The 25,336-nt window shown below is 46.7% G+C and overlaps 1 protein-coding gene across 3 annotated transcripts; it reads left to right on the top strand.

The window, feature by feature from the left end:
- Positions 1–174: 174 nt before the first annotated feature.
- rassf2a (Ras association domain family member 2a) lies at positions 175–25,217 on the top strand. Of its 3 annotated transcripts, none has more exons than XM_041885068.2 (10): positions 175–478; positions 18,452–18,525; positions 18,650–18,725; positions 19,049–19,200; positions 20,315–20,409; positions 22,180–22,322; positions 22,500–22,653; positions 22,871–22,992; positions 23,442–23,539; positions 23,803–25,217. In XM_041885068.2, the coding sequence occupies exons 2-10, from the start codon at positions 18,473–18,475 to the stop codon at positions 23,870–23,872; spliced, it is 963 nt and encodes a 320-aa protein (XP_041741002.1). In that variant the 5' UTR covers positions 175–478; positions 18,452–18,472; the 3' UTR covers positions 23,873–25,217. The 3 variants fall into 3 exon arrangements, with proteins under 3 accessions (XP_041741002.1, XP_041740987.1, XP_041740994.1); XM_041885053.2 differs by having other exon boundaries at positions 20,312–20,409; XM_041885060.2 differs by lacking the exon at positions 175–478 and adding an exon at positions 14,142–14,460 and having other exon boundaries at positions 20,312–20,409.
- The last annotated feature ends 119 nt before the right edge of the window (positions 25,218–25,336 follow it).

Below are 25,336 nucleotides of genomic sequence, written 5' to 3'. Positions count from 1 at the left end.
GGAATAACTTGAACTTGACCTAGGCCTATTCAGTTAGTGTTCCCTTGCGCATAGGGTTAGTTATCTATTATGCATGTGTGTTTGGGGGGGGGTTGCATTGTTTTCGGGATTCCCCCTCCTATTCTATTCACCTTTTCAGCGAGCAAGTAGTCAGAGCGAACAAAGGGGCGGCAGGTCGCGCGCTGATTGGTTAACGGGTTCGGTGCCAGAGGTCCGCTACGACAGATGGGGTTCTCCTCTCGTAGCGCGCACGCCACGCACGCAAGCCCCAGTGCTTGTATGCACCGATTGTTTTCGATGCGCGGATAGGGCGAACCGAGCAGGGAACGAGCAGACTGGGCGACGCACGGTTAACGACTATATCCCGCCCGAGCCCCCAACGTGGCAGAGAAGAACCAACCCCAGTTGATTGTTCGTAAACAATAACTAAAGCCTGAAGAGGTTCGGGAAATCATCAGACTATCTAGCAGCTCCGTCCGTAAGTAGGCTATGTGTAAAACGATATGTCTGCCATGCCTGTGTAGCGATCAATAAACTCACAAGGCAAGCACTTTGTTATTTGTATTTGCATAGAAATGGGCTACAATGTCGCCAGCTAACGTTATAGTTTTAGAGCACTTGTGACACGATCAAGAATGCGTGCGTGACTAATCAAGATCCACCGAAACAGACCTTTTCGAAGTAATCTGATATAATTGATACTGTCAGAGATTATGGTGAAAACATGTTATCCCATTGATAATGCAATGCTCTTCGCCCTCCACACACAGATAAATAAACGTTTTTCAGGGTTTTATTATGTTAACCGTTAGAAAGCCTTCTCGGCCTCTGCCTATACAGTCTATAAAACATTCTCTGTTAGTCTGGAATCTGGATAGATTACAAAACACGAGTATCAGATACTTAAGATTCCTCTTAACACACACACACTACAGTGGGAGTGCCCAGATTGTGGATGTCCAAGCATGTGGTCATATTTTCCACACTAAATTGTGAGGGAATTCATAGTTAATAGGATATAATGCTTCCTATGGTCATGTAAAATCTAATTTCACCACAATTGTAAGAGACAGATTGAAGGGGCATCAGTCTCTTTATAACCTCACAGATGAGTTAGAGAGGGAAGGGATGCACACACATAATCTTTGGCACTGTGTAATTAGATTTGGTTGTTAGACCTCAGATGTTTTTAGGGTTGCTATGACAATGTGGACAATAGTGTGGAGGCAAAGTTGGGGTTGAGAGGGAGGAGGGAGAAAGGAGGAGGAGGAAGGGGGAAGTGGAGGTTTGGACCTGCATTCATCCCACGAGCTAAAGCAGTTCACCAAGGACAGAGGCACAGGGCAAGAGATCAAAACACGTGTTTGTGTGTGAATGCATGTGTGTGTGAATGAGAGCGAGAGAGAAGTCAGAAAATTATGGTCAGGAGTTTTAATAGAGGTGGATGGGTGCCAGTCCAGGGAGGTGGGAGGGAGAGAGGAAGTGAAAGGATGGAGAAAACAAGTTAGAAAAATAGGAAAACAAAGCGAAACGACAACATTAATGTGAATATATATTTTACAACAAGAAAGCAATAGACCAGGAGTTAATAAGTCTAGCACTGTAGGGAGAGGGAGAGAGAAACAGAGAGAGAGGGGGGGGGTAGAAAATAAGGAGTAGAAAGCCATCTGGTATTAGCGAACTAAAATTGTTCTGCTTTGCCAATATTTGCAACTCCTTCCCATGCCTTAAATTAAGCTTATTGAATAGAGTTGTGTGGAAATAGGGAGGAAGAGAGAGAGCAATGCTTAGACTAGGTTCTCTCTGGTGGAGGCGTAGGGAAGAGAAGAGTGGCTTGGCTGCTGTGGTTGAGGGGTGGAGGCGTAGGGAAGGAGAGAGACTGTCTTGGCTGCTGGGGTTGAGGGGTGGAGGCGTAGGGAAGGAGAGAGACTGGCTTGGCTGCTGGGGTTGAGGGGTGGAGGTGTATGGAGGGAGAGAGACTGGCTTGGCTGCTGGGGTTGAGGGGTGGAGGCGTAGGGAAGGAGAGAGACTGGCTTGGCTGCTGGGGTTGAGGCGTAGGGAAGGAGAGAGACTGGCTTGGCTGCTGTGGTTGAGGGCTGGAGGCGTATGGAGGGAGCGAGACTGGCTTGGCTGCTGTGGTTGTTGTAAATGAGGCAGTAGAGGAGGATTCAAGGGAATGCAGAGGGAGGGGAAGACTGGAGGCTATTTTTGGACCCCTGTCCAGAACAGAACAGAGCACATTCTCCCAAAATCCATCATCCCAGCTGGAATGCAGAACAGAACACAGTGACAGAACACAGTGCCACGGCCCAAGCCCCCCAAAACAACAGGCAAAATGTGTTTCCTGCAGACAGACTCAATTGAGACAGATCAGATTTAGAGTGTAGCCACATCATTATTAATCTCTTGTGGACAATAACATAAAGTAGCTGATGCAGTTACGCAAGATTTTAGTTCTGGGTTTCTGAAATTACATCATAATTGATGTGGAACTGCCAGGCTAGACCAGGGGTTCCCACATGTTCATGCCCTGACCCACCAAAGACTTTAGAGGTTTCTTGGATCACAGCCCAGTCTTAAACGACATACCAGGAATCTGTCCTATCACTGGGACAATTGGCTTGGCCCAGCACACTTCGGCTGTCAAGGACTGAGACACCCATCCCTGGTCTGTGTATTAAGGCTAATGTCTCCTACTGTGTTGTTCAGTGGTGCGTGTGTGTAGGCCTGACATGGCCTAATATGCGCTGTATGTGACCGACCGCCTCGATTCGGTCTTATGTAGCAACATTTCAAATGGTGATTTTTACATTGGATAAAAGTAGAGACTCAGAGCTAGAAAATGGTAAATCATACACTACAGTTGAGGAACAATGGGAAAGTAATTCTGCTTTGAAAGTTGATAAACTTGTAACCCCACTTTTGAGAAAATGGCCTTTGAATGTTTTGGTACACCTACCGGAGAGCTCTTCTTTGTCTACACCCATTCAGCATTGTTCACACCATCTTAAGCCTTAGCCCCACCCATATCTCTTTAAGGATTCACATGAGGCCATGTGCTAAACAGAGTGAGTACGGTAGTGTACTAAACAACCAAAGATTTCAAGACTAAAGGCTGGTTTATGCTACGTGTATTGACATGTATGTATACAGTTGTCGCAGTGACATCGTGAACATTCTATTGTCGTCCGACATCAAACTTGTCGTTGTCAATATGAAAAAGTATAAACACAAAAACAACAGGCTGCATGACATCAGCAGCCTGGTGGTCCAAAATAGCATAACTGGTGTATTTTAACATCTATATACCCATCTGTTTAATCTAGCAAACGAGGCACCTAAAAGCAACTTTCTAAACAATGTTTTAGTTTGTTTTTCACTTGTTAGCTAACGTTAAGTTAGCCAGTTCAAATAATGACCATATCATCTAGCTGACGTCTTAACTTGAGCTAATTTGTGTTCGTTATTGCAGGAAAATAAACCCACAACAAGATCATTATTTAGAAGTCAATGGTGAGCTAATTACAGAAAATAGCTTAGGGTTGTGAGTGTGACGAAATAAAGCAGGGAATTCTAACGGAGAATTTTAGAACTTGGACACCGTCTCAGTGACCTAACGTTATATCCTAATTTGACTTTGGTGCAGGTCATTTTGTTCTTCACATTACCGTCTCTGGTAAACACACACTATATCAAATAAAATCAATGTTTATTTGTCACATGCACAGGATACAGAAGGTGTAAACGGTACAGTGAAATGGTTACTTGCATAGTGGAGTCTTTTGTTTAGACATGGAGCTAGCTAGCTAGCTAGCTAGCTAAACAATGAACCATAATCCCAACTCATAACGTTACTACCCTGCGTGAATCTACAGGGAGCTAAAGCTAACCAACTAGGTTCAATGTTAGCTAGCTAACTAACATTAGGCTATAACTAGCAATGCAAATGGTTCTGAGATACAAATAATATTACTACACAGATCATACACGTAACGTTAGCTAGCGAGCCAGCCAGCTAACGTTAGCTAGCGAGCCAGCCAGCTAACATTAGCTAGCTAGCTAACAGTATGCTTGAACTTGCAATGAAAATGACTTTCTGACAAAATGTTAAACTTATAATATCTGAAAATGTACCTAGCTAGACTCTCTTACCCGTATACATGGATGAACGCTTCTTCCTCTGTCACGGATGCTATGGTTGCCCTTAGTTTGAAGATGTAATCCGGAGACAGGTGTTTTACATTTGCAATCAAACACTTGAATTTTTTCCATCTCGTTAGCTATCATACCCTGCTTCTACTGGGTATTCCACTGATTTCAAACTCGGTCCTCCAGAAAGTGGAGAACCTTAGCAATACTTTTGCAGTTCTTCATCATATCTCTCAAAAAAGCTGTGTTAGAAAGGATTACCTACACATATTGAGCAGCTCATGTTATAGACAAAAGCGTGTTACATGGCAGACCAATCCTAACATCTCTCGCCATGTCCAGACCATCCATTATCTCAGTCAATCATGGCTAGTTCCAAACTGCATCTGGAAGCAACGTCAGCAAAATAACTGTTTGTCGGGAGCTTCATGAAATGGGTTGCCATGGCCGAGCAGCCACACACAACCCTAAGATCACCATGCTGGTTGGTGTAAAGCTGTCACGGTACTGATGTGGATGCGGTGTTGAAGTCAGGCGCAGGACACAGCGGATAAGTCAAAACGACTTTACTGAAGTTATTGAACAACATACAAAATAAATGGCCTCGAAACACCGGAGGCGAACTAATACGCGAATTGCGTAAAAACACTCACAAACAAAAGTACCGAACCTCGAAACAAACGACAGGCGGACAATAACACACAACTACAAAACATAACACAGGGAAACTTATAGGTGACATAATCATGACAGAATACGAAACAGGTGCACTAAACTAGACATGACAAAACAAACATCGAAAACATCAAACGGTGGCAGCTAGTACTCCGGGGACGACGAACGCCGAAGCCTGCCCGAACAAGGAGGAGGAGCAGCCTCGGCGGTATTCGTGACAGTACCCCCCCTTGGCCTCGGGGATGGCCAGGAGGACGCGGAGCAGGGCGCGTGGGATGATTATGGTGGAACTCCGTCAGGAGGGAGGGATCTAAGATGTCCCTCCTAGGCACCCAGCAACGTTCCTCCGGACCGTGCCCCTCCCACTCCACGAGATATTGTAGACCCCCCATCCGACGTCTCGAATCCACGATGGACCGGACTGAGTACGCCGAAGCCCCCTCGATGTCCAGTGGGGGCGGAGGAGTCTCTCTTATCTCACTGTCCTGGAGTGGACCAGCTACCACCGGCCTGAGGAGAGACACATGGAACGAGGGGTTAATGAGATAATCATTAGGCAGTTGTAACTTGTAGCATACCTCGTTCAATCTCCTCAGGACTTTAAATGGCCCCACAAACCGCCGACCCAGCTTCCGGCAGGGCAGGCGAAGGGGCAGGTTTCGAGTCGAGAGCCAGACTCGATCTCCAGGTGCGTACACTGGACCCTCACTGCGGTGGAGATCGGCGCTCGCCTTCTGTCTACGGATAGCCCGCTGCAGATGGACGTGTGCAGCGTTCCACGTCTCCTCCGAGCGCCGAAACCACTCATCCACCGCAGGAGCCTCGATCTGGCTCTGATGCCATGGTGCCAGAACCGGCTGATACCCTAACACACACTGGAAAGGGGGTCAGGTTAGTAGAGGAGTGGCGAAGAGAGTTCTGGGCAATCTCTGCCCAAGGGATATAACCCGACCACTCCTCCTGCCGGTCCTGGCAATACGATCTCAGAAACCTACCCACATCCTGGTTCACTCTCTCCACCTGCCCATTACTCTCAGGGTGAAAACCCGAGGTAAGGCTAACCGAGACCCCCAAACGTTCCATGAACGCCCTCCAGACTCTAGAGGTGAATTGGGGACCTCGATCGGACACTATGTCCTCGGGAACGCCGTAGTGCCGGAAGACGTGGGTAAACAAAGCCTCAGCGGTCTGTAGGGCAGTAGGGAGACCCGGCATTGGGATGAGACGACAGGCCTTAGAGAACCGATCCACAACGACCAGAATAGTGGTATTCCCCTGGGAGGGGGGTAGGTCAGTGACAAAGTCTACCGAGAGGTGAGACCACAGCCGTTGTGGAACGGGCAGGGGCTGTAACTTCCCCCTGGGCAGGTGTCTAGGCGCCTTACACTGAGCGCACACTGAGCAGGAGGAGACATAAACCCTCACGTCCCTAGCCAATGTTGGCCACCAGTACTTAACACTAAGGCAGTGCACTGTCCGGCCAATACCTGGATGTCCAGAGGAGGGTGACGTGTGAGCCCAATATATGAGACGATCACGGATCTCGAACGGCACGTACGTCCGCCCCACTGGACACTCCGGAGGAGTAGGGTCGGTGCGTAACGCCCGCTCGATTTCCGCATCGATCTCCCACACCACCGGTGCCACCAGACAAGACTCCGGCAGTATGGGAGTGGGCTCAATGGACCTCTCCTCTGTGTCATACTGCCGGGACAGGGCGTCTGCCTTACCGTTCTGGGACCCTGGGATGTAAGTAAGCTTAAAAACAAACCGGGTCAGAAACATGTTCCACCTAGCCTGACGAGGGTTCAGTCTCCTAGCTGCCCGGATGTACTCCAGGTTACGATGGTCAGTCAGAATGAGAAAAGGGTGTTGAGCCCCCTCAAGCCAATGCCTCCACACCTTTAGGGCCTGAACTACGGCTAGCAGCTCCCTGTCCCCTACGTCATAATTTCGTTCCGCCGGGCTGAGCTTTTTAGAATAAAAAGCGCAGGGCCGGAGTTTAGGAGGCGTGCCTGAGCGTTGAGACAATACTGCCCCAATACCGGCCTCTGACGCGTCCACCTCCACTTGGAACGCTAAAGCGGGTTCCGGATGCGCCAGCACCGGAGCCGAGGTGAACAGGTCCTTCAGTTTATCAAACGCCCTGTCCGCCTCAGCCGACCACTGCAAACGCACCGGGCCCCCCTTCAGCAGGGAAGTGATGGGAGCTGCTACCTGTCCAAAACCCCGGATAAACCTCCGGTAGTAATTGGCAAAACCCAAAAACCGTTGCACCTCTTTAACAGTGGTTGGAGTCTGCCAATTACGCACGGCTGACACACGGTCAATCTCCATCTCCACCCCTGACGCGGACAACCGATGACCCAAGAAGGAGATGGACTCCTGGAAAAACAGACATTTCTCTGCCTTGACATACAAGTCATGCTCCAACAGCCTACCCAACACTCGGCGTACCAGGGTTAGATGCTCGGCTCGTGTAGAAGAGTACACTAGAATGCCGTCAATGTACACGACCACACCCTGCCCATGCAAGTCCCGGAAGATCTCGTCCACAAAGGATTGGAAGACTGAAGGAGCATTCATTAACCCGTATGGCATGACGAGATACTCATAATGACCCGAGGTGGTACTAAATGCTGTCTTCCATTCATCTCCCTCCCTAATGCGCACCAAGTTGTAAGCGCTCCTGAGATCCAGTTTTGTGAAGAAACGTGCTCCGCGTAATGATTCCGTCATACTCGCAATCAGAGGAAGAGGATAACTGTATTTAACAGTGATCTGATTGAGATTACGGTAATCAATACACGGGCGCAACCCTCCATCCTTTTTCTTCACAAGAAAGAAACTCGAGGACACAGGGGAAGTGGAGGGCCGTATGTATCCCTGTCTCAGAGACTCGGCTATGTATGTCTCCATAGCCGCCGTCTCCTCTTGAGACAAGGGATACACATGGCTCCGCGGAACTTGGTGGCAGAACAGCGCCGGAGAAGATGGCTGCCGTTTTACAGCCCTCTAACCAACCCTCTAACCAATTGTACTATTATGTGTGTTTTTCCGCGTTATTTGTAATTTATTTTGTACATAATGTTTCTGCCATCGTCTCTTATAACCAAAAAGAGCTTCTGGATATCAGGACAGCGATTACTCACCTCGCATTGGACGAAGATTTTTTCTTCAACGAGGCGGCCGCGAAGGATATCATACAGACACCCGACAAGGCCCAAATCCCCGTCATTTGCGTGAGGAAGAGACGGAGATATCGCGGACGCAGATCCGGGTGCCTTGTAAGGATCCGACGGCGAGCGAGTAAACTGCCTCTTCCATCAATCCTATTAGCCAACGTTCAATCTTTTGAGAATAAAATGGACGATTTAAGATTACGGTTATCCTACCAACGGGACATTAAAAACTGTAATATCTTATGTTTCACGGAGTCGTGGCTGAACGACAACAATGATAACATTCAGCTAGCAGGCTATACGCTACATCGGCAGGACAGAACGGCTGACTCTGGTAAGACAAGGGGTGGCGGTCTGTGTATATTTGTAAACAACAGCTGGTGCACAAAATCAAATACTAAGGAAGTCTCGAGGTTTTGCTCGCCTGAGGTAGAGTATCTTATGATAAGCTGTAGACCACACTATTTACCAAGAGAGTTTTCATCTATATTTTTCATAGCTGTCTATTTACCACCACAAACCAATGCTGGCATTAAGATTGCACTGAATGAGTTGTACAAGGCCATTAATCAACAGGAAAACGCTCATCCAGATGCAGCGCTCCTAGTGACCGGGGACTTTAATGCAGGGAAACTTAAATCCGTTCTACCTAATTTCTACCAGCATGTTAAATGTGCAACCAGAGGGAAAAAAACTCTAGACCACCTTTACTCCACACACAGAGACGCATACAAAGCTCTCCCTCGCCCTCCATTTGGCAAATCTGACCATAACTCTATCCTCCTGATTCCTGCTTATAAGCAAAAACTGAAGCAGGAAGCACCAGTGATTCGGTTAATAAAAAAGTGGTCAGATGACGCAGATGCTAAGCTACAGGACTGTTTTGCTAGCACAGACTGGAACATGTTCCGGGATTCTTCAGACAGCATTGAGGAGTACACCACATCAGTCACTGGCTTCATCAATAAGTGCATCGATGATGTCGTCCCCACAGTGACCGTACGTACATACCCCAACCAGAAGCCATGGATTACAGGAAACATCCGCACTGAGCTAAAGGGTAGAGCTGCCGCTTTCAAGGAACGGGACTCTAACCCGGACGCTTATAAGAAATCCCGCTATGACCTCCGACGAACCATCAAACAGGCAAAGAGTCAATACAGGTCTAAGATTGAATCATACTACACTGGCTCTGACGCTCGTCGGATGTGGCAGGGCTTGAAAACTATTACAGACTACAAAGGGAAGCACAGCCGCGAGCTGCCCAGTGACACAAGCCTACCAGACGAGCTAAACCACTTCTATGCTCGCCTCGAGGCAAGCAACACTGAAGCATGCATGAGAGCACCAGCTGTTCCGGATGACTATGTGATCACGCTCTCCGTAGCCGATGTGAGTAAGACTTTTAAGCAGGTCAACATTCACAAGGCCGCAGGGCCAGACGGATTACCAGGACGTGTACTCCGAGCATGTGCTGACCAACTGGCAAGTGTCTTCACTGACATTTTCAACATGTCCCTGACTGAGTCTGTAATACCAACATGTTTCAAGCAGACCACCATAGTCCCCGTGCCCAAGAACTCTAAGATAACCTGCCTAAATGACTACCGACCCGTAGCACTGACGTCTGTAGCCATGAAGTGCTTTGAAAGACTGGTCATGGCTCACATCAACAGCATAATCCCAGAAACCCTAGACCCACTCCAATTTGCATACCGCCCCAACAGATCCACAGATGATGCAATCTCTATCGCACTCCACACTGCCCTTTCCCACCTGGACAAGAGGAACACCTACGTGAGAATGCTATTCATTGACTACAGCTCAGCATTCAACACCATAGTGCCCTCTAAGCTCATCACTAAGCTAAGGATCCTGGGACTAAACACCTCCCTCTGCAACTGGATCCTGGATTTCCTGACGGGCCGCCCCCAGGTGGTAAGGGTAGGTAACAACACATCTGCCACACTGATCCTCAACACGGGGGCCCCTCAGGGGTGCGTGCTCAGTCCCCTCCTGTACTCTCTGTTCACCCATGACTGCATGGCCAGGCACGACTCCAACACCATCATTAAGTTTGCCGACGACACAACAGTGGTAGGCCTGATCACCGACAACGATGAGACAGCCAATAGGGAGGAGGTCAGAGATCTGGCCGTGTGGTGCCAGGACAACAACCTCTCCCTCAACGTGACCAAGACAAAGGAGATGATTGTGGACTACAGGAAAAAAAAGAGGACTGAGCACGCCCCCATTCTCATCGACGGGGCTGTAGTGGAACAGGTTGAGAGCTTCAAGTTCCTTGGTGTCCACATCACCAACGAACTATCATGGTCCAAACACACCAAGACAGTCGTGAAGAGGGCACGACAAAGCCTATTCCCCTCAGGAGACTAAAAAGATTTGGCATGGGTCCTCAGATCCTCAAAAATTCTACAGCTGCACCATCGAGAGCATCCTGACTGGTTGCATCACCGCCTGGTATGGCAACTGCTTGGCCTCCGACCGCAAGGCACTACAGAGGGTAGTGCGTACGGCCCAGTACATCACTGGGGCAAAGCTTCCTGCCATCCAGGACCTCTATACCAGGCGGTGTCAGAGGAAGGCCCTCAAAATTGTCAAAGACTCCAGCCACCCTAGTCATAGACTGTTCTCTCTGCTACCGCACGGCAAGCGGTACCGGAGTGCCAAGTCTAGGTCCAAAAGACTTCTCAACAGCTTCTACCCCCAAGCCATAAGACTCCTGAACAGCTAATCATGGCTACCCAGACTATTTGCACTGCCCCCCCACCCCATCCTTTTTACGCTGCTGCTACTCTGTTAAGTATTTATGCATAGTCACTTTAACTCTACCCACATGTACATATTACCTCAACTACCTCAACTAGCCGGTGCCCCCGCACATTGACTCTGCAACGGTACCCCCCTGTATATATAGCCTCCCTACTGTCACTTTATTTTACTTCTGCTCTTTTTTTCTCAACACTTTTTTTGTTGTTGTTTTATTCTTACTTTTTTTGTTTAAAATAAATGCACTGTTGGTTAAGGGCTGTAAGTAAGCATTTCACTGTAATGTCTGCACCTGTTGTATTCGGCGCATGTGACCAATAAAATTTGATTTGATTTGATTTGAAGTGCCGCACCCGCCAAGAGGTCTATCGCACAATCTCCCCGTCTATGAGGTGGCAATCGCGTCGCCCTAGTCTTGCTGAACACGAGTGCCAAATCCTCATACTCGGGGGGAATGTGCATTGCGGGCACCTGGTTCGGACTCTCCACCGTGGTCGCCCCTACGGAAACACCTAAACATCGCCCGACACACTGGTCAGACCACTCCTTGAGAGCCCTCTGTTGCCATGAAATGGTGGGGTCATGGGCGATTAACCAAGGAAGCCCCAGTACCACGGGATACGCAGGAGAGTCGATCAGATATAACTGAATAATCTCTTCATGACCCCCCTGCGTCCTCATCTTAAGTGGCGCTGTGACCTCCCTAATCAACCCAGATCCCAACGGACGGCTATCTAGGGCATGGATAGGGAAGGGTGCATCAACGGGCAGGAGGGGAATCCCTAACCTCACACAAAAATCACGATCAATGAAATTCCCAGCTGCGCCTGAATCGACTAGCGCCTTATGCTGGGACTGAGATGCAACCTGAGGAAATACTACAGGTATACAAAAGTGAACAACAGAGAGCTCTGGGTGAGTTGGGCGCCTACTCACCTGGAATGACTCCCCAGTGCGCGACCTGTTGCCTCGAACCCCTGGAGACCCTCCCCAGCACCTAGCCACAGTGTGTCCTCTACGACCACAGTTGGTGCAGGGGACGGCCTCCCTCGGAATCTCTCTCCTCCTCTCTCTAGCGCCAGCACCCCCGAGCTCCATAGGGCTCGGCTCGGAGGTGCTGGGGGATGGAATGGACGGCCCCAACTCTGGACGTCCGCGGGTGGCCAGCAGGGTATCCAGACGGATTGACATGTCCACCAACTGGTCGAAGGTTAGATTGGTGTCCCTGCAGGCCAACTCTCGTCGAACGTCCTCACGCAGGCTACACCGATAGTGGTCGATGAGGGCCCTCTCATTCCACCCCGCATCCGCCGCTAGAGTCCGGAAGTCCAGGGCGAACTCCTGTGCGCTCCTCTTCCCCTGTCAAAGGTGGAACAGACGCTCCCCCGCCACTTTACCCTCAGGGGGATGATCGAAAACAGCCCTGAAGCGGCGGGAGAACTCCGCGTAGCTGATGGTGGCGGCGTCTATTACCCTCCATTCGGCATTGGCCCACTCCAACGCCTTGCCGGAGAGACAGGAGATGAGGGCGGAAGCGCTCTCGTATCCCGAGGGCGCCGGGTGTATGGTTGCCAGGTAGAGTTCCACTTGAAGGAGGAACCCCTGACACCCGGCTGCGGTGCCATCATATGCCCTCGGGAGCGAGAGCCGAATCCCACTGGACTCCGGAGCTGGTATGGTGGGGCTGACCGATGGTGGTGGTAAGGTAGGAGGAGGTGTGGGCAAGCCTCCTCTCTCCCATCGGCGCAGGGTGTTCATTACTTCTTGCATGGCGGATCCGAGTTGCTGGATCCTGGCGTCCTGGCAGCTGACCCGATCCTCCAGCGACTCGGTTCCCGCCGCTGCTCCTGCTGACTCCATAGTGTTTAGGTGTGTTATTCTGTCACGGTACTGATGTGGATGAGGTGGTGAAGTCAGGCGCAGGACACAGCGAATAAGTCAAAACGACTTTACTGAAGTTATTGAACAACATACAAAATAAATGGCCTCAACACCGGAGGCGAACTAATACGCGAATTGCGTAAAAACACTCACAAACAAAAGTACCGAACCTCGAAACAAACGACAGGCGGACAATAACACACAACTACAAAACATAACACAGGGAAACTTAGAGGTGACATAATCATGACAGAATACGAAACAGGTGCACTAAACTAGACATGATAAAACAAACATCGAAAACATCAAACGGTGGCAGCTAGTACTCCGGGGACGACGAACGCCGAAGCCTGCCCGAACAAGGAGGAGGAGCAGCCTCGGCGGTATTCGTGACAAAAGCTTGCCGTCATTGGATTCTGGAGCAGTGGAAACGCGTTCTCTGGAGTGTTGAATCACGCTTCACCATCTGGCAGTCCGACGGATGAATCTGTGTTTGGCGGATGCCAGGAGAACGCTACCTGCCCGAATGCATAGTGCCAACTGTAAAGTTTGGTCTGGGGCTGTTTTTCATGGTTCGGGCTAGGCCCCTTAGTTCCAGTGAAGGGAAATCTTAACGCTACAGCATACAATTACATTCTAGACGATTCTGAGCTTCCAACTTTGTGGCAACAGTTTGGGGAAGACCCTTTCCTGTTTCAGCATGACAATGCCCCGTGCACAAAGCAAGGTCCATACAGAAATGGTTTGTCGAGATCGGTGTGGAAGAACTTGACTGGCCTGCACAGAGCCCTGACCTCAACCCCATCGAACACCTTTGGGAAGAATTGGAACGCCGACTGCGAGCCAGGCCTAATCGCCCAACAGCAGTGCCCAACCTCACTAATGCTCTTGTGGCTGAATGGAAGCAAGTCCCCGCAGCAATGTTCCAACATCTAGTGGAAAGCCTTCCCAGAAGAGTGGAGGCTGTTATAGCAGCAAAGGGGGGACCAACTCCATATTAATGGCCATGATTTTGGAATGAGATGTTCGACGAGCAGGTGTCCACATACTTTTGGTCAGGTAGTGTAGGTGCTGAAATATGGATAATGCTGCATGGTGTGATGGTTGATTGGTATTACATTTTTGATATGGTCACGATAATTGAATGTGTTTGCGTGAGGCATTGGCTGGACACGTGAGGTAGACTATGTGTGTGGGTGTTGTCTGTTGCTTCTTACCTTTCAATACTTCTCTCTGTATGTATATGGGGGTACTTGTGAGCCTTTCAGAGAGAAGCTGTGTGTGCGTGTGTGTGTGTGCGTTGGTGCCTTTGTCCATGTGTATGTGGGAGAGAGATATCATATTTCATGTCTGTAGTTTGAATTGAGGAAGTCTCTCTCATGTCAGAGCGGCAGCATCAGTTTCCGCTGTGGCTGAGGCTCTAAAGGAGGAAGAGATTAGCGGAAGGGGAGCACTTCCTTTAAACCAGCCACTTCGACCGCCCCTTTCTCTCCCTGGTGCTCTCTCCGTTGCCTATCCCCTACAAACACACAGAAGCCTTAGACTGAGGCCTTGGGTAACTCCCCTGGATAACCAGCTACTGAAGTCTGAAGAGCCACGCTTAGTGCTGAACACACTCTCTCCTCCACAGAAAGGACAGAGTAGCTTCACCGGCTCAAGCCGAGCCAGCCTCAGGTCAACTGGACCCTGAGGACTAACATATCGTGTGTTTGTGCTACTAGTGCTGGTAGCAGATCTCTCTGTCTCTTTCCTGGCCTGACAGGGTCACACAGCTCTCAGTACGGTAAGCCACACAGCAGCCTTCTACACACACATGCACGCACGCGCACACACACATCCAAATGTTTATGTTGGATGGATCTGTTATTGGCAGATATTTCAGTAATGTTTCACGGGAGGGATGGGGAGGTAGCCAAGTGGAAATATACAATGGGTACTGGATAGGATAACATTGTGTGTTTTAGAGTGTCTGTTATTAACAGCAAGTTTTGATTTAAGAGGTCTTCCAAGGAGAAGGACAAGTCTGAGACACTGTGTGTGTGCGTGCGTGCGTGTCAGAGGGTGTTGAATGTGTGTGTTAATACAACTGAAATTATTTGGTATGGAGGGTGCCCCATGTGCCTCCAGCGTGCCTTGCACCTGTTCTTGTCCTTCCTCTCTCTCTCTCTTTCTCTCTCTCTCTCTCTCTCTCTCTCTCTCTCAGCTGGGCAGGAAGGAAACCTTGAAGGGTGCTGGCAGCATGCCATGTTAAATTAAAAGTCCAATGTCTGTGTGTGATGGTCACCACAGAACTTTCCATGTGTGTTAGTGATTTTCTGTGTGTGTTGTGTGTTTTAGACGGATGGGGGGAAGAGAGAGGAGGAGAAAAAGAGGAAGAGAGAGAGATTGTGTAGCACAGCTGTCTTGCTCCATCTCACACTGACTGTTCCTGTTCCTGTTTGAGTCAGTCAGAGACAGAGGCTGCAGTCCAAATTCAAAGTAGATAACCCTCGGCCCTAAACCCTCAGCCCTTGAGTGACATTTTACATCGTCACATCCGAGTGTACCTTAAATGTCGCTTGACCAAGCGAGGGAGAGTGATGATCAGAGAGGCAACGTCCTTGGTGGAAATCTTGAAATTTAGCTAAAAAACAACCAACCTAAAGCTATTAATGTGCCTAGCAAGCTAACGTAGCTAGCTAGTACTCCTCAGTTAGCTAGCGAGCTATAGTTACACATATCTGGCTAGGTAGTTTTATAGTTTGGTCATTTATTCCAATACATTTCAGAATATGTTTATGAAGCTAGCTACGTTTTATAGGGTCCTCACTACGAGACTAAGCCAATTTGCCAACGCTAAAATCAATGTCATCCAGGGGCGGCCTGTTCAATAGGGCGATATGGGCGACGCACTGCCAAACGGGAAAAGGAAGGGATTTTTTTTCTAATCAATTATATCACGGCAACAGTAGTTATCAGTGTTGTAATCTATACGTCTGATCTGCCACAGTGCCACACTGCCACTAAATGTCGAATCAGGCTAAAGTCGTGCTTCAAATGGCTCCCCCCTTTTGGGGGCGATTTCAGTCAGGTTGAAAATCGCCCAGAAGTCTCTCATAGCCTCTAATGTAAAATCTATTTTTTTCAAATTTCAGAGCCTTCAATACAATCTCTATGGGTGTCTGAGGGCTTGCACTTACGCGCTTTCGTCATACGTAACGAACGTAACCATGAACGTAACTGAGAAAAGAGCGGATTGTGTCTTTGAAAGAAGTTCCTTTTTGTCGGCGAACAAATGAAGATAAATTGGCAACGAAACAATTAGGACCTCCCAGACCAAATTTAATAATTCAACAGGTTTCTACTAAAGGTATGAAAGTCCTACACCCGAGGATTTTCCAAAAATTGGTACGAACGGAAAAATAACATTGCCACTCAACTTGATGAGGGATACAGGCTAGCTGTCCGCCGCCACAACGATGAGGTTAGTGTTGATAATCACAAGTTTACTGGAGAACTGAGACCAAGTAGAGACTTTGGACAGGGTGGATATGGTATAATAAAGGCAGTTTATTCAGAGGTAAAGATATCTGGAATCGCGTGCACGGACCCGTTCGTCAAACTCTTAGGGAGCTATAAATTAAGCCCCATTACTTACCATATCAGATAAGAGAAATTGCTGCAGCTACATATATTTTACATCCTGGCCCTACATAGTTCACTATTTGCATCACTTACCAAAATATTACATGTGGTCATATATGCTTGGAAAGTGGAGATGCCATAGAACGTCAAAAAAGTAAACATTGCTGGAGACACATTGCCGTTTTGGAGAAGACATCGCGTTTGCTAGCGAAGAGATTTGTTGTGGCAAATGAACTTGGGCTGGGAATTGCCAGGAACCTCACGATAAGATATATGCATCAGCATTGCGAGTCTCATGATTCTATACGTATTGCGATTCGATACTGTGATTTTATTGCGCACCATATGTCTGTTGCAGAGGGATCAGAAAGCCATGAGAACGAGTTTTGATCAGTCATGGAAATAAAAGTGCTGAAAACAAATTGGCTCCCAATGTGAAAAGATTGAGAACAAGCTATGAAGGAACAATAATGGTGTTTTGGTGCAGGTACAGCCAACTAGCGCTAAAATATTGCGATATTGTCAATACAGTATATCGTAAAGTATCACTATGTAACTCGATTTCTTTCACCCCAATCCCTCAAATTAACGGTAAATAACTGAATTGTTTGCCCCACATTTAGCTAAGATGATTAGCTAGCCAGCTAAAATGTTTTATTTAGTTAGCAGTCGCATCTACAATAGTTTACTGTCAATAACATGTCTCCAAAAATGACGTGGGTGTCTCCAATTGTGTTGACATTTTACAATTGCGATGCGCATCCATGAGTATCCACTTTCTGTAGCTCAGCTGGTAGAGCATGGCGCTTGTAACGCCAAGGTAGTGGGTTCGATCCCCGGGACCACCCATACACAAAAATGTATGCACGCATGACTGTAAGTCGCTTTGGATAAAAGCGTCTGCTAAATGGCATATTATTATTATTATTATTATTATTATTATCTGAAGAGAGCCCCAAAACATTGTGTGCAGACATTTTATGCAATAAATGAAGTAGGTTGAATCTAGTAGTTCTGATCTTCTGATTGGTCCTGATGAGTTGGGCGAGGTCCCCTCCAGGCTACTGTCACTGTTGTATTGGCTCTGAGTCGGGTTCTCTGTCTTCAAATGTTCAGCCTAAGAGAGGGGATTTTTGTGTGTGTGTGTGTGTGTGTGTGTGTGTTTAACAGTGATGATGTGTGTGTGTGTGTGTGTGTGTGTGTGTTTAACAGTGATGATATATTTTTTCATACTTTTGTCTGACACGCCGAAAATGCAGCCATGTTGATTAAATTTGACACTTCGCGACCACTGGCGTATGACACGTGACTACAGTTTGCATTGAAGTGATCAAAGTTCTTCACTCGATCCCTCAAGCTAAGTCAAGGCCTACTGTTGCTCTGATTGGCTATGGTGCACCGGTCTGCTTAGACTCTGGTCCTGGAAGAGACAGATGTATTTATTAGGTTTTATTTACTGCAGTGTCCATTAATTGTCCAAACGCACGGCCACTTTCCCACTCTATATTGCTATAGAATCTTCTCAAATGCCTTTGTATACATAATTCCCAAACATTCTAAGAATTTATGAAAAGATGAAAATGGCCAAGTCTAAGTACTCTCTTGTCAGAAAATGTTTTTAAAAGTGTCATATTCTTCCTGGGGGTGTATATGAATGGATTTAACCAGATTTAATGTTGCTAAAATACTGTCAGTTCCACTTTAACAATATTGAGTGAGTTGATGACAGACTAGATGGATGAAATCAGTGATCGTTGTATTTCCCTGCATGCCTGTCTGTCTGAGGTAGATATTTATTCTCTTCCAATCATTTTTGAATGTTTTATTCTTCCTTCAATCATATTCCTACTCTTCTGCCCCACCCACCTCCTGTCTCTGTGGCAATGTGGTGTGTCTCCATGGTGATGCTCGGGTGAATTGCTGCCTCTGGTTGATCATGAGGTGTCATGAGACTCATCATAGTCACTCTCTCTCTATTGCATCCTTGTTCTCCAATATCTATCCACATTTATGTAATTGTATTCCACTCCACCCTATTCTCTCCCTTCCTTTCCCATGTCCTCTCTCTGCTTCGTCCCTAGACTGGTTCCCATCAACCTCCTATAAAAACATCTGACTACGGTTTCTGATCTGTCTCTCTCTCTCTCCAGCTCCTCTCATGCTGACTGAGAATGGATAACATGCAGGACGGGGTTCAGATCGGAGACAAAAAGTTCATCAGCAAGTAAGGCATGCACACACACACATACGCCACAGATGCACACAGACAGTGTGAACAGATGTGTGTAATAATACAATGTTGGTAAATTAATTGATTGTTGTCATTAAAGTTGTCTTTCTGTCTTCAGGGCAACAGTCCTGTCCCACCTCAAAACCTACAACCTCTATTATGATGGACAGAACCTGCAGTTGAGACACAGAGAGGTATCGGTAGTGTGTGTTGGTGTGTATGCGTGTGAGCGAGAGTAAGAGCGAGAGTCTTTCCATTTTTGTCAATCACTGTCATAAATCGTGAAATAGCTGCACCCTCCTATTTCACCTCTCTTTATTGCATGTATGCTTTTTCTTTTCCTCCTCTCTTTGTTTATTTTTCCCTTTCTCACGCACCCTCTCTCTCAAACCTTTGCTGTTCAATTTACCCCTCACTGACTCAATAATTCACCCTGCCCCAAAGGGATAATAACTGTCAGTGTTTGTGTGTGTGTGTGTATGTGTGTGTATTGATCATGGTAACTCTGTCTCTACAGGAGGAAGGGGAGCTGATCGTGGAGGGTTTGCTGAATATCTCCTGGGGCCTGCGTCGACCTATTAGATTGCAGATGCAGGACGATCACGAGAGAATCAGGCCCCCTCCCTCCTCTACCTCCTGGCACTCTGGCTGTGCCCTGGATAATCAGAGGTAGGGAGTGAGCTCTGGTTACCATACCATCAACACATAGAAGGCAACATATAGAAACATGTACTGCGTATAGTATGTATGAAAAGTATACACTGAGTTTACGAAACATTAAGAACACCTGCTCTTTCCATGGCATAGACTGACCAGGTCAATCCAGGTGAAAGCTATGATCCTTTATTGATGTCACTTCAGTGTATATGAAGGGGAGTAGACGGGTTAAAGAAGGATTTTTATGCCTTGAGACAATTAAGACATGGATTGTGTGTGTGCCATTCAGAGGGTGAATGGGCAAGACAAAATATTTAAGTGCCTTTGAACAGGGTATGGTAGTAGGTGCCAGGCGCACCGGTTTGTGTCAAGAACTGCAACGCTGCTGGGTTTTTCATGCTCAACTGTTTCCCATGTGTATCAAGAATGGTCCACCATCCAAAGGACATCCAGACAACTTGACACAACTGTGAGAAGCATTGGAGTCAACATGGGCCAGCATCCCTGTGGAATGCTTTCGACACCTTGTAGAGTCAAAGCCCCGACGAATTGAGGCTGTTCTGAGGGCTCAATATTAGGAAGGTGTTCCTTATGTTTGGTATACTCAGTATATGTTTACATTTTATTGTTATTACCGTTTGTCCTGAAGCCATGCTGTGAGCCAAAAATAATTTCTTAACTGATAATAAAGTATTGCTATAACATAATGATTATCCTAAAATGTCATACTCATCAACGGCCAAGCATATTTATTTCATTTTGTCTCACCAGGATAGTGTCTGTGTCAGTGGGCATGTGGTTGACATTTTACAGAGTTTGGTTTGGTGAATGTTTGTCCTGTGGCCACCATACTGGTATATCTGTATTATGACCTAGATTCAGGGTTTCTAGTTTACTCTGACCACACGTTATTGTCTCCGATCAGATTACATAAAAACCATATTTCACTGTTCCTCTGCCAGTGTCAATTACACACTGATGTAGTATAAATAATAATAATAATAATAATATGCCATTTAGCAGACGCTTTTATCCAAAGCGACTAACTTTGAAGAGAAGATAATGTGTCATAAATAAGGTCAGCCTATTAAATATGGGAATATTCATGTTTGCCTTATGTCAGTAGCAATGAAGGTACCCAGCAGATCCCGCCCACCATAGAAGTGACAGAGCACGAGAGCCAATCAGAGGACAGCATTGTGAAGGAGGATGAGGAAGAAGGTGGGTCTTATAGAAGACTAGTCTGAAAACCTTCAGCTTGTTATTATGGAAAACCCAATTATTTATCCAACATCAGATACAGTGGCTTGCGAAAGTATTCACCCCCCCTTGGCATTTTTCCTATTTTGTTGCCTTTCAACCTGGAATTAAAATGGATTTTATGGGGGGTTTGTATCATTTGTATGCACTGGATAAGAGCGTCTGCTAAATAACTAAAATGTAAATTTGATTTACACAACATGCCTACCAATTTGAAGATGGAAAATATTTTTCTTTGTGAAACAAGAAATAAGACAAAAGAACAGACAACTTGAGCGTGCATAACTATCCCCCCCCCCCAAAGTCAATACTTTGTAGAGCCACCTTTTGCAGCAATTACAGCTGCAAGTCTCTTGGGGTATGTCTCTATAAGCTTGGCACGTCTAGCCACTGGGATTTTTGCCCATTCTTCAAGGCAAAACTGCTCCAGCTCCTTCAAGTCGGATGGGTTCCACTTGTGTAAAGCAATCTGTGTACAGTCATACCACGGATTCTCAATTGGATTGAGGTCTGGCCTTTGACTAGGCCATTCACCTTAAACCACTCGAGTGTTGCTTTAGCAGTACGCTTAGGGTCATTGTCCTGCTGGAAGGTGAACCTCTGTCCCAGTCTCAAATCTCTAGAAGACTGAAACATCCATCATTCCTTCAATTCTGATCAGTTTCCCAGTCCCTGCCAATGAAAATTGGATGGTGTTCTCGGGGTGATGAGAGGTATTGGGTTTGCGCCAGACATAGCGTTTTCCTTGATGGCCAAAAAGCTCAATTTTAGTCTCATCTGACAAGAGTACCTTGTTCCATATGTTTAGGGAGTCTCCCACATGGCTTTTGGCGAACACCAAACGTGTTTGCTTATTTTTTTCTTTAAGCAATGGCTTTTTTCTGGCCACTCTTCCGTAAAGCCCAGCTCTGTGGAGTGTACGGCTTAAAGTGGTCCTATGGACAGATACTCCAATCTCTGCTGTGGAGCTTTGCAGCTCCTTCAGGGTTATCTTTGGTCTCTTTGTTGCCTCTCTGATTAATGCCCTCCTTGCCTGGTCTGTGAGTTTTGGTGGGCGGCCCTCTCTTGGCAGGTTTGTTGTGGTGCCATATTATTTTTAAATTATGGATTTAATGGGTGCTCCGTGGGATGTTCAAAGTTTCGGATATTGTTTTATAACTCAACCCTGATCTGTACTTCTCCACAACTTTGTCCCTGACCTGTTTGGAGAGCTCCTTGGTCTTCATGGTGCCCCTTGCTTAGTGGTGTTGCAGACTCTGGGGCCTTTCAGAACAGGTGTATATATACTGAGATCATGTGACAGATCATGTGACACTTAGATTGCACACAGGTGGACTTTATTTAACTAATTATGTGACTTCTGAAGGTAATTAGTTGCACCAGATCTTATTTAGGGGCTTCATAGCAAAGGGCGTGAATACATATGCACGCACCACTTTTCCGTTATTTATTTTTTAGAATTTCTTGAACCAAGTAATTTTTTTCATTTCACTTCACCAATTTGGACTATTTGGTATATGTCCATTACATGAAATCCAAATAAAAATCAATTTAAATTACAGGTTGTAATGCAACAAAATAGGAAAAACGCCAAAGGGGATGAATACTTTTGCAAGGCACTGTAGCCATGCCTGTTCAACACAATACATTTTAGAACATTCTGTGACGTTCTTTGGAGCTTGATTGTCTGACTCCTCCCCTTTCTCATATCTCTGTGATCTGATTGGACAGAGGAATATGAGAGCTCCACCCAGCTGCTGAGGACGAAGAGCGATGCTGGGGTTCTGAGGCGGGGCCAGCGCCGGTCGCCTAGCGACCAGAGAAGGATACGTCGACACCGCTTCTCCATCAACGGACACTTCTACAATCACAAGGTACACACACAGGCATGCACACACACACACTCACACGCATGCACACACACACACCATAATACTGCAGCTAAACACTACTACAATGACAACATACTACCACAAATAAACTAATCTTGTCTCTCTCTCACTCAATCCTCTCACCCTCTCATAATTGTGCGGCCCCCATCGCCCCTTCAGACTGCAGTCTTCACTCCAGCGTATGGTTCAGTGACTAACGTGCGGATCAACAGTTGTATGACCACGCCCCAGGTGCTGCGAGTGCTACTTAACAAGTTTAAGATTGAGAACAGCCCAGATGACTTTGCGCTGTACCTTGTACACACCAGCGGGGGTGAGTGAGTGTGTTTGTTGTTGTGTGGTCTTGCATAGAGTTTAAAGCTGAAGCACTTTCTCTGTTTTGCAGGGTCCATGTTAGCAGTTTGTGTTTGTGTGTGTGTGCGTGTGCGCGAGAGTGCTGCAGCTCTGTGGCAAAACATGGCAATCTTCTAACATAACTTAAGCACACCCATTGTAATGCAGTAAAGGTCTGACAATGTTTTTTCTTTCAGAGCGTGTGAAGCTGAAGCGCAGTGACTACCCCCTGGTGCTGCGTGTGCTTCAGGGTCCATGTGAACAGGTCAGCAGAATCTTCCTGATGGAGCAGGACCTGGGAGAGGAAGTCACCTATGATGTAAGACTGCTGATGTGTAACTGCCAAATTATTCCCCACCCACTATACAACTGATAAATCATTCACCACTTCTCAGTACCCCTAAACTAAATCACATCCTCTGAATGGAATGTTCTGTCTGTCCCTTTTACTATTACAAAAGGGCTCAGTTCAATAGAACCTGCAGTGGGCTATTTATGCACTAAACTAGCAAAACCATAATTTACTTAAGTTAAGCTGCTTGGGGGGTTGCCAGCCAAGCCAATTAGCTGTCCTCAACAATGGCTTGACACCAGTTTGACAGTGTAGTCAATGGCCAAAAACGGACATAAGCTGTTATAACTATTTATGACCTCATTTATGTTATTATTATTATTATTACCACTACAGTATTGTGATTTCATAATAGTTGAGGGTCCAGGTCAAGTCTAGCTGTGTTTGTAACTGCATTTCTCTCTCCTCCCCACCAGGTGGCACAGTATATTAAGTTTGAGATGCCGGTGCTGCAGAGCTTCATCACCAAGCTGAAGGAGGAAGAGGACCGGGAGGTGCAGAAACTCAGGAGCAGGTGCAGTACTGGCAAAATCTCTGCAGTGGCAACATCTACCTCTAGCTGTGTCTATGGTGTCTCTCCAATGTACTGTGTGTTAATCTATTCTCTCTCTCTCTCTCTCTCTCTCTCTCTCTCTCTATCTCTATCTCTATCTCTATCTCTATCTCTATCTCTATCTCTATCTCTATCTCTATCTCTATCTCTATCTCTATCTCTATCTCTATCTCTATGTATGTCTGTCTGTCTGTCTGTCTGTCTCTCTGTGTGTATGTGTGTAGGTATACATATCTGCGGTGTATCATAGAGAAGCAGTTGCATTGTCTTCCTGAGGGGACCACCTGTATGTGACCTGGTTTAGCCACATCTTCACAAAACTTTCCCAAGATCTCCCAGACCTCCTCAGCGACCCCTCCCCACCCCTGACTCCATCCCAAGCACAAAACAGGAGTGACCAAGAACCACCCAGAGGCGAGGCACCCATTCCAACCTCACTTTATCTTCCAAGACCTCCGTAGGGACAGTGTACACATTGTGAAGCAAGCCACCCTCTTTCCTGATTCCTGCTGTTTCCGTACATACCATTTACAGACAGTACATACCCACAGGTCATAGAAGTCTGTTCAATCTAGTTTTGATTTACATTTGGTTTAGTTGTCAACTAACGTGAATTGAACTTGAAATCAACAAACATTTTCTTTATAGGTGGTTGAAAAAAAGACTAAATGCCCTTACATTGATGACTTTTTGCAAATCCAATTAGTTTTCCGTGTTGATTCAACGTCATCACGTTGATTTTTGGGGTTGAAATGATGTGGAAACAACATTGATTCAATCCGTTTTTGCCCAGTGGGTATCCTCCTTGCCGTCCCCATCCCTTTCTGACATACCTGCCCCTCGGTAGTGTTATCTGCGTATTAACTGTACCATGTCAGCAATAATAATGGTTTGTGGTGAAGGTAAAGGCTGGCACTTTTCATATGGGGGTCTGTATGGGGCATTGAGCCTTCCCCATGTTCTAACATACCACTCAGATGCACAAGAATTTAAAGCACAAATCCAGCTTTCTCAGTTCTTTTGAGTTAGACAGCACTTGATCTCTCGCTCTCTAATTTTCCTTTTATCATTCAACAATTTTGCCACCTGCAGATAACTAAACTTGTCTCACCTTTACATCTCTCTCAAAACCAGAACATACCTCAGACTCAGTGACATCACACGCTAGATGGGTTTCTCACCCAGCCAGTCAGTGAGGGAGTTGAATGACTCCTGTCCTGTGACAGTATGTGATGTTGAAACATGCCTGTCACGCCAGTGTGTTACAGGACTCTCTTTATGATCAGCTCTACTGAGGCTGTAACTGTAATGTAACTTCATGATTGTCCACAGTTAATCTGAAACCACCCCCTAACCTGTTCTATTGGATGTCAAAAACATGTAAGGATTTCTGTTACCTGTGTGTTACGCCTCGATCAGACCGACAGCGTCATTGCATCAATGCTGCGTAATAAATTCTGCAGTCAAACTTTTTCCAATATGTAATCCAACATTTGTACTGGATATGTGTGCAACAAAAGTTCAACATTCACCTTTTGCTACTATTTCTGTCAAGTCTATGCATACAATTTGATGCATACGTTGGATTTATCCAACGTATGCACCACACAGAACACAGAACGCACTGCAACTGCCTCTGCAACGCAATGCTGCAAAGCAAACTCAGCGTTCCATTGGAAATGAATGTACTACTGATGTACCAAAACGCAATGACGCTGTCGGTCGGATCGAGGCGTTAACCTCGCCTGCCAGGGTTAT

The sequence above is a fragment of the Coregonus clupeaformis genome, chromosome 18 (assembly GCF_020615455.1).
Source record: "Coregonus clupeaformis isolate EN_2021a chromosome 18, ASM2061545v1, whole genome shotgun sequence".
Lineage (NCBI taxonomy): Eukaryota > Metazoa > Chordata > Actinopteri > Salmoniformes > Salmonidae > Coregonus > Coregonus clupeaformis.
The sequence above is the reverse complement of the archived record's forward strand: the minus strand, read 5'-3'. Positions and strand labels throughout refer to the sequence as shown.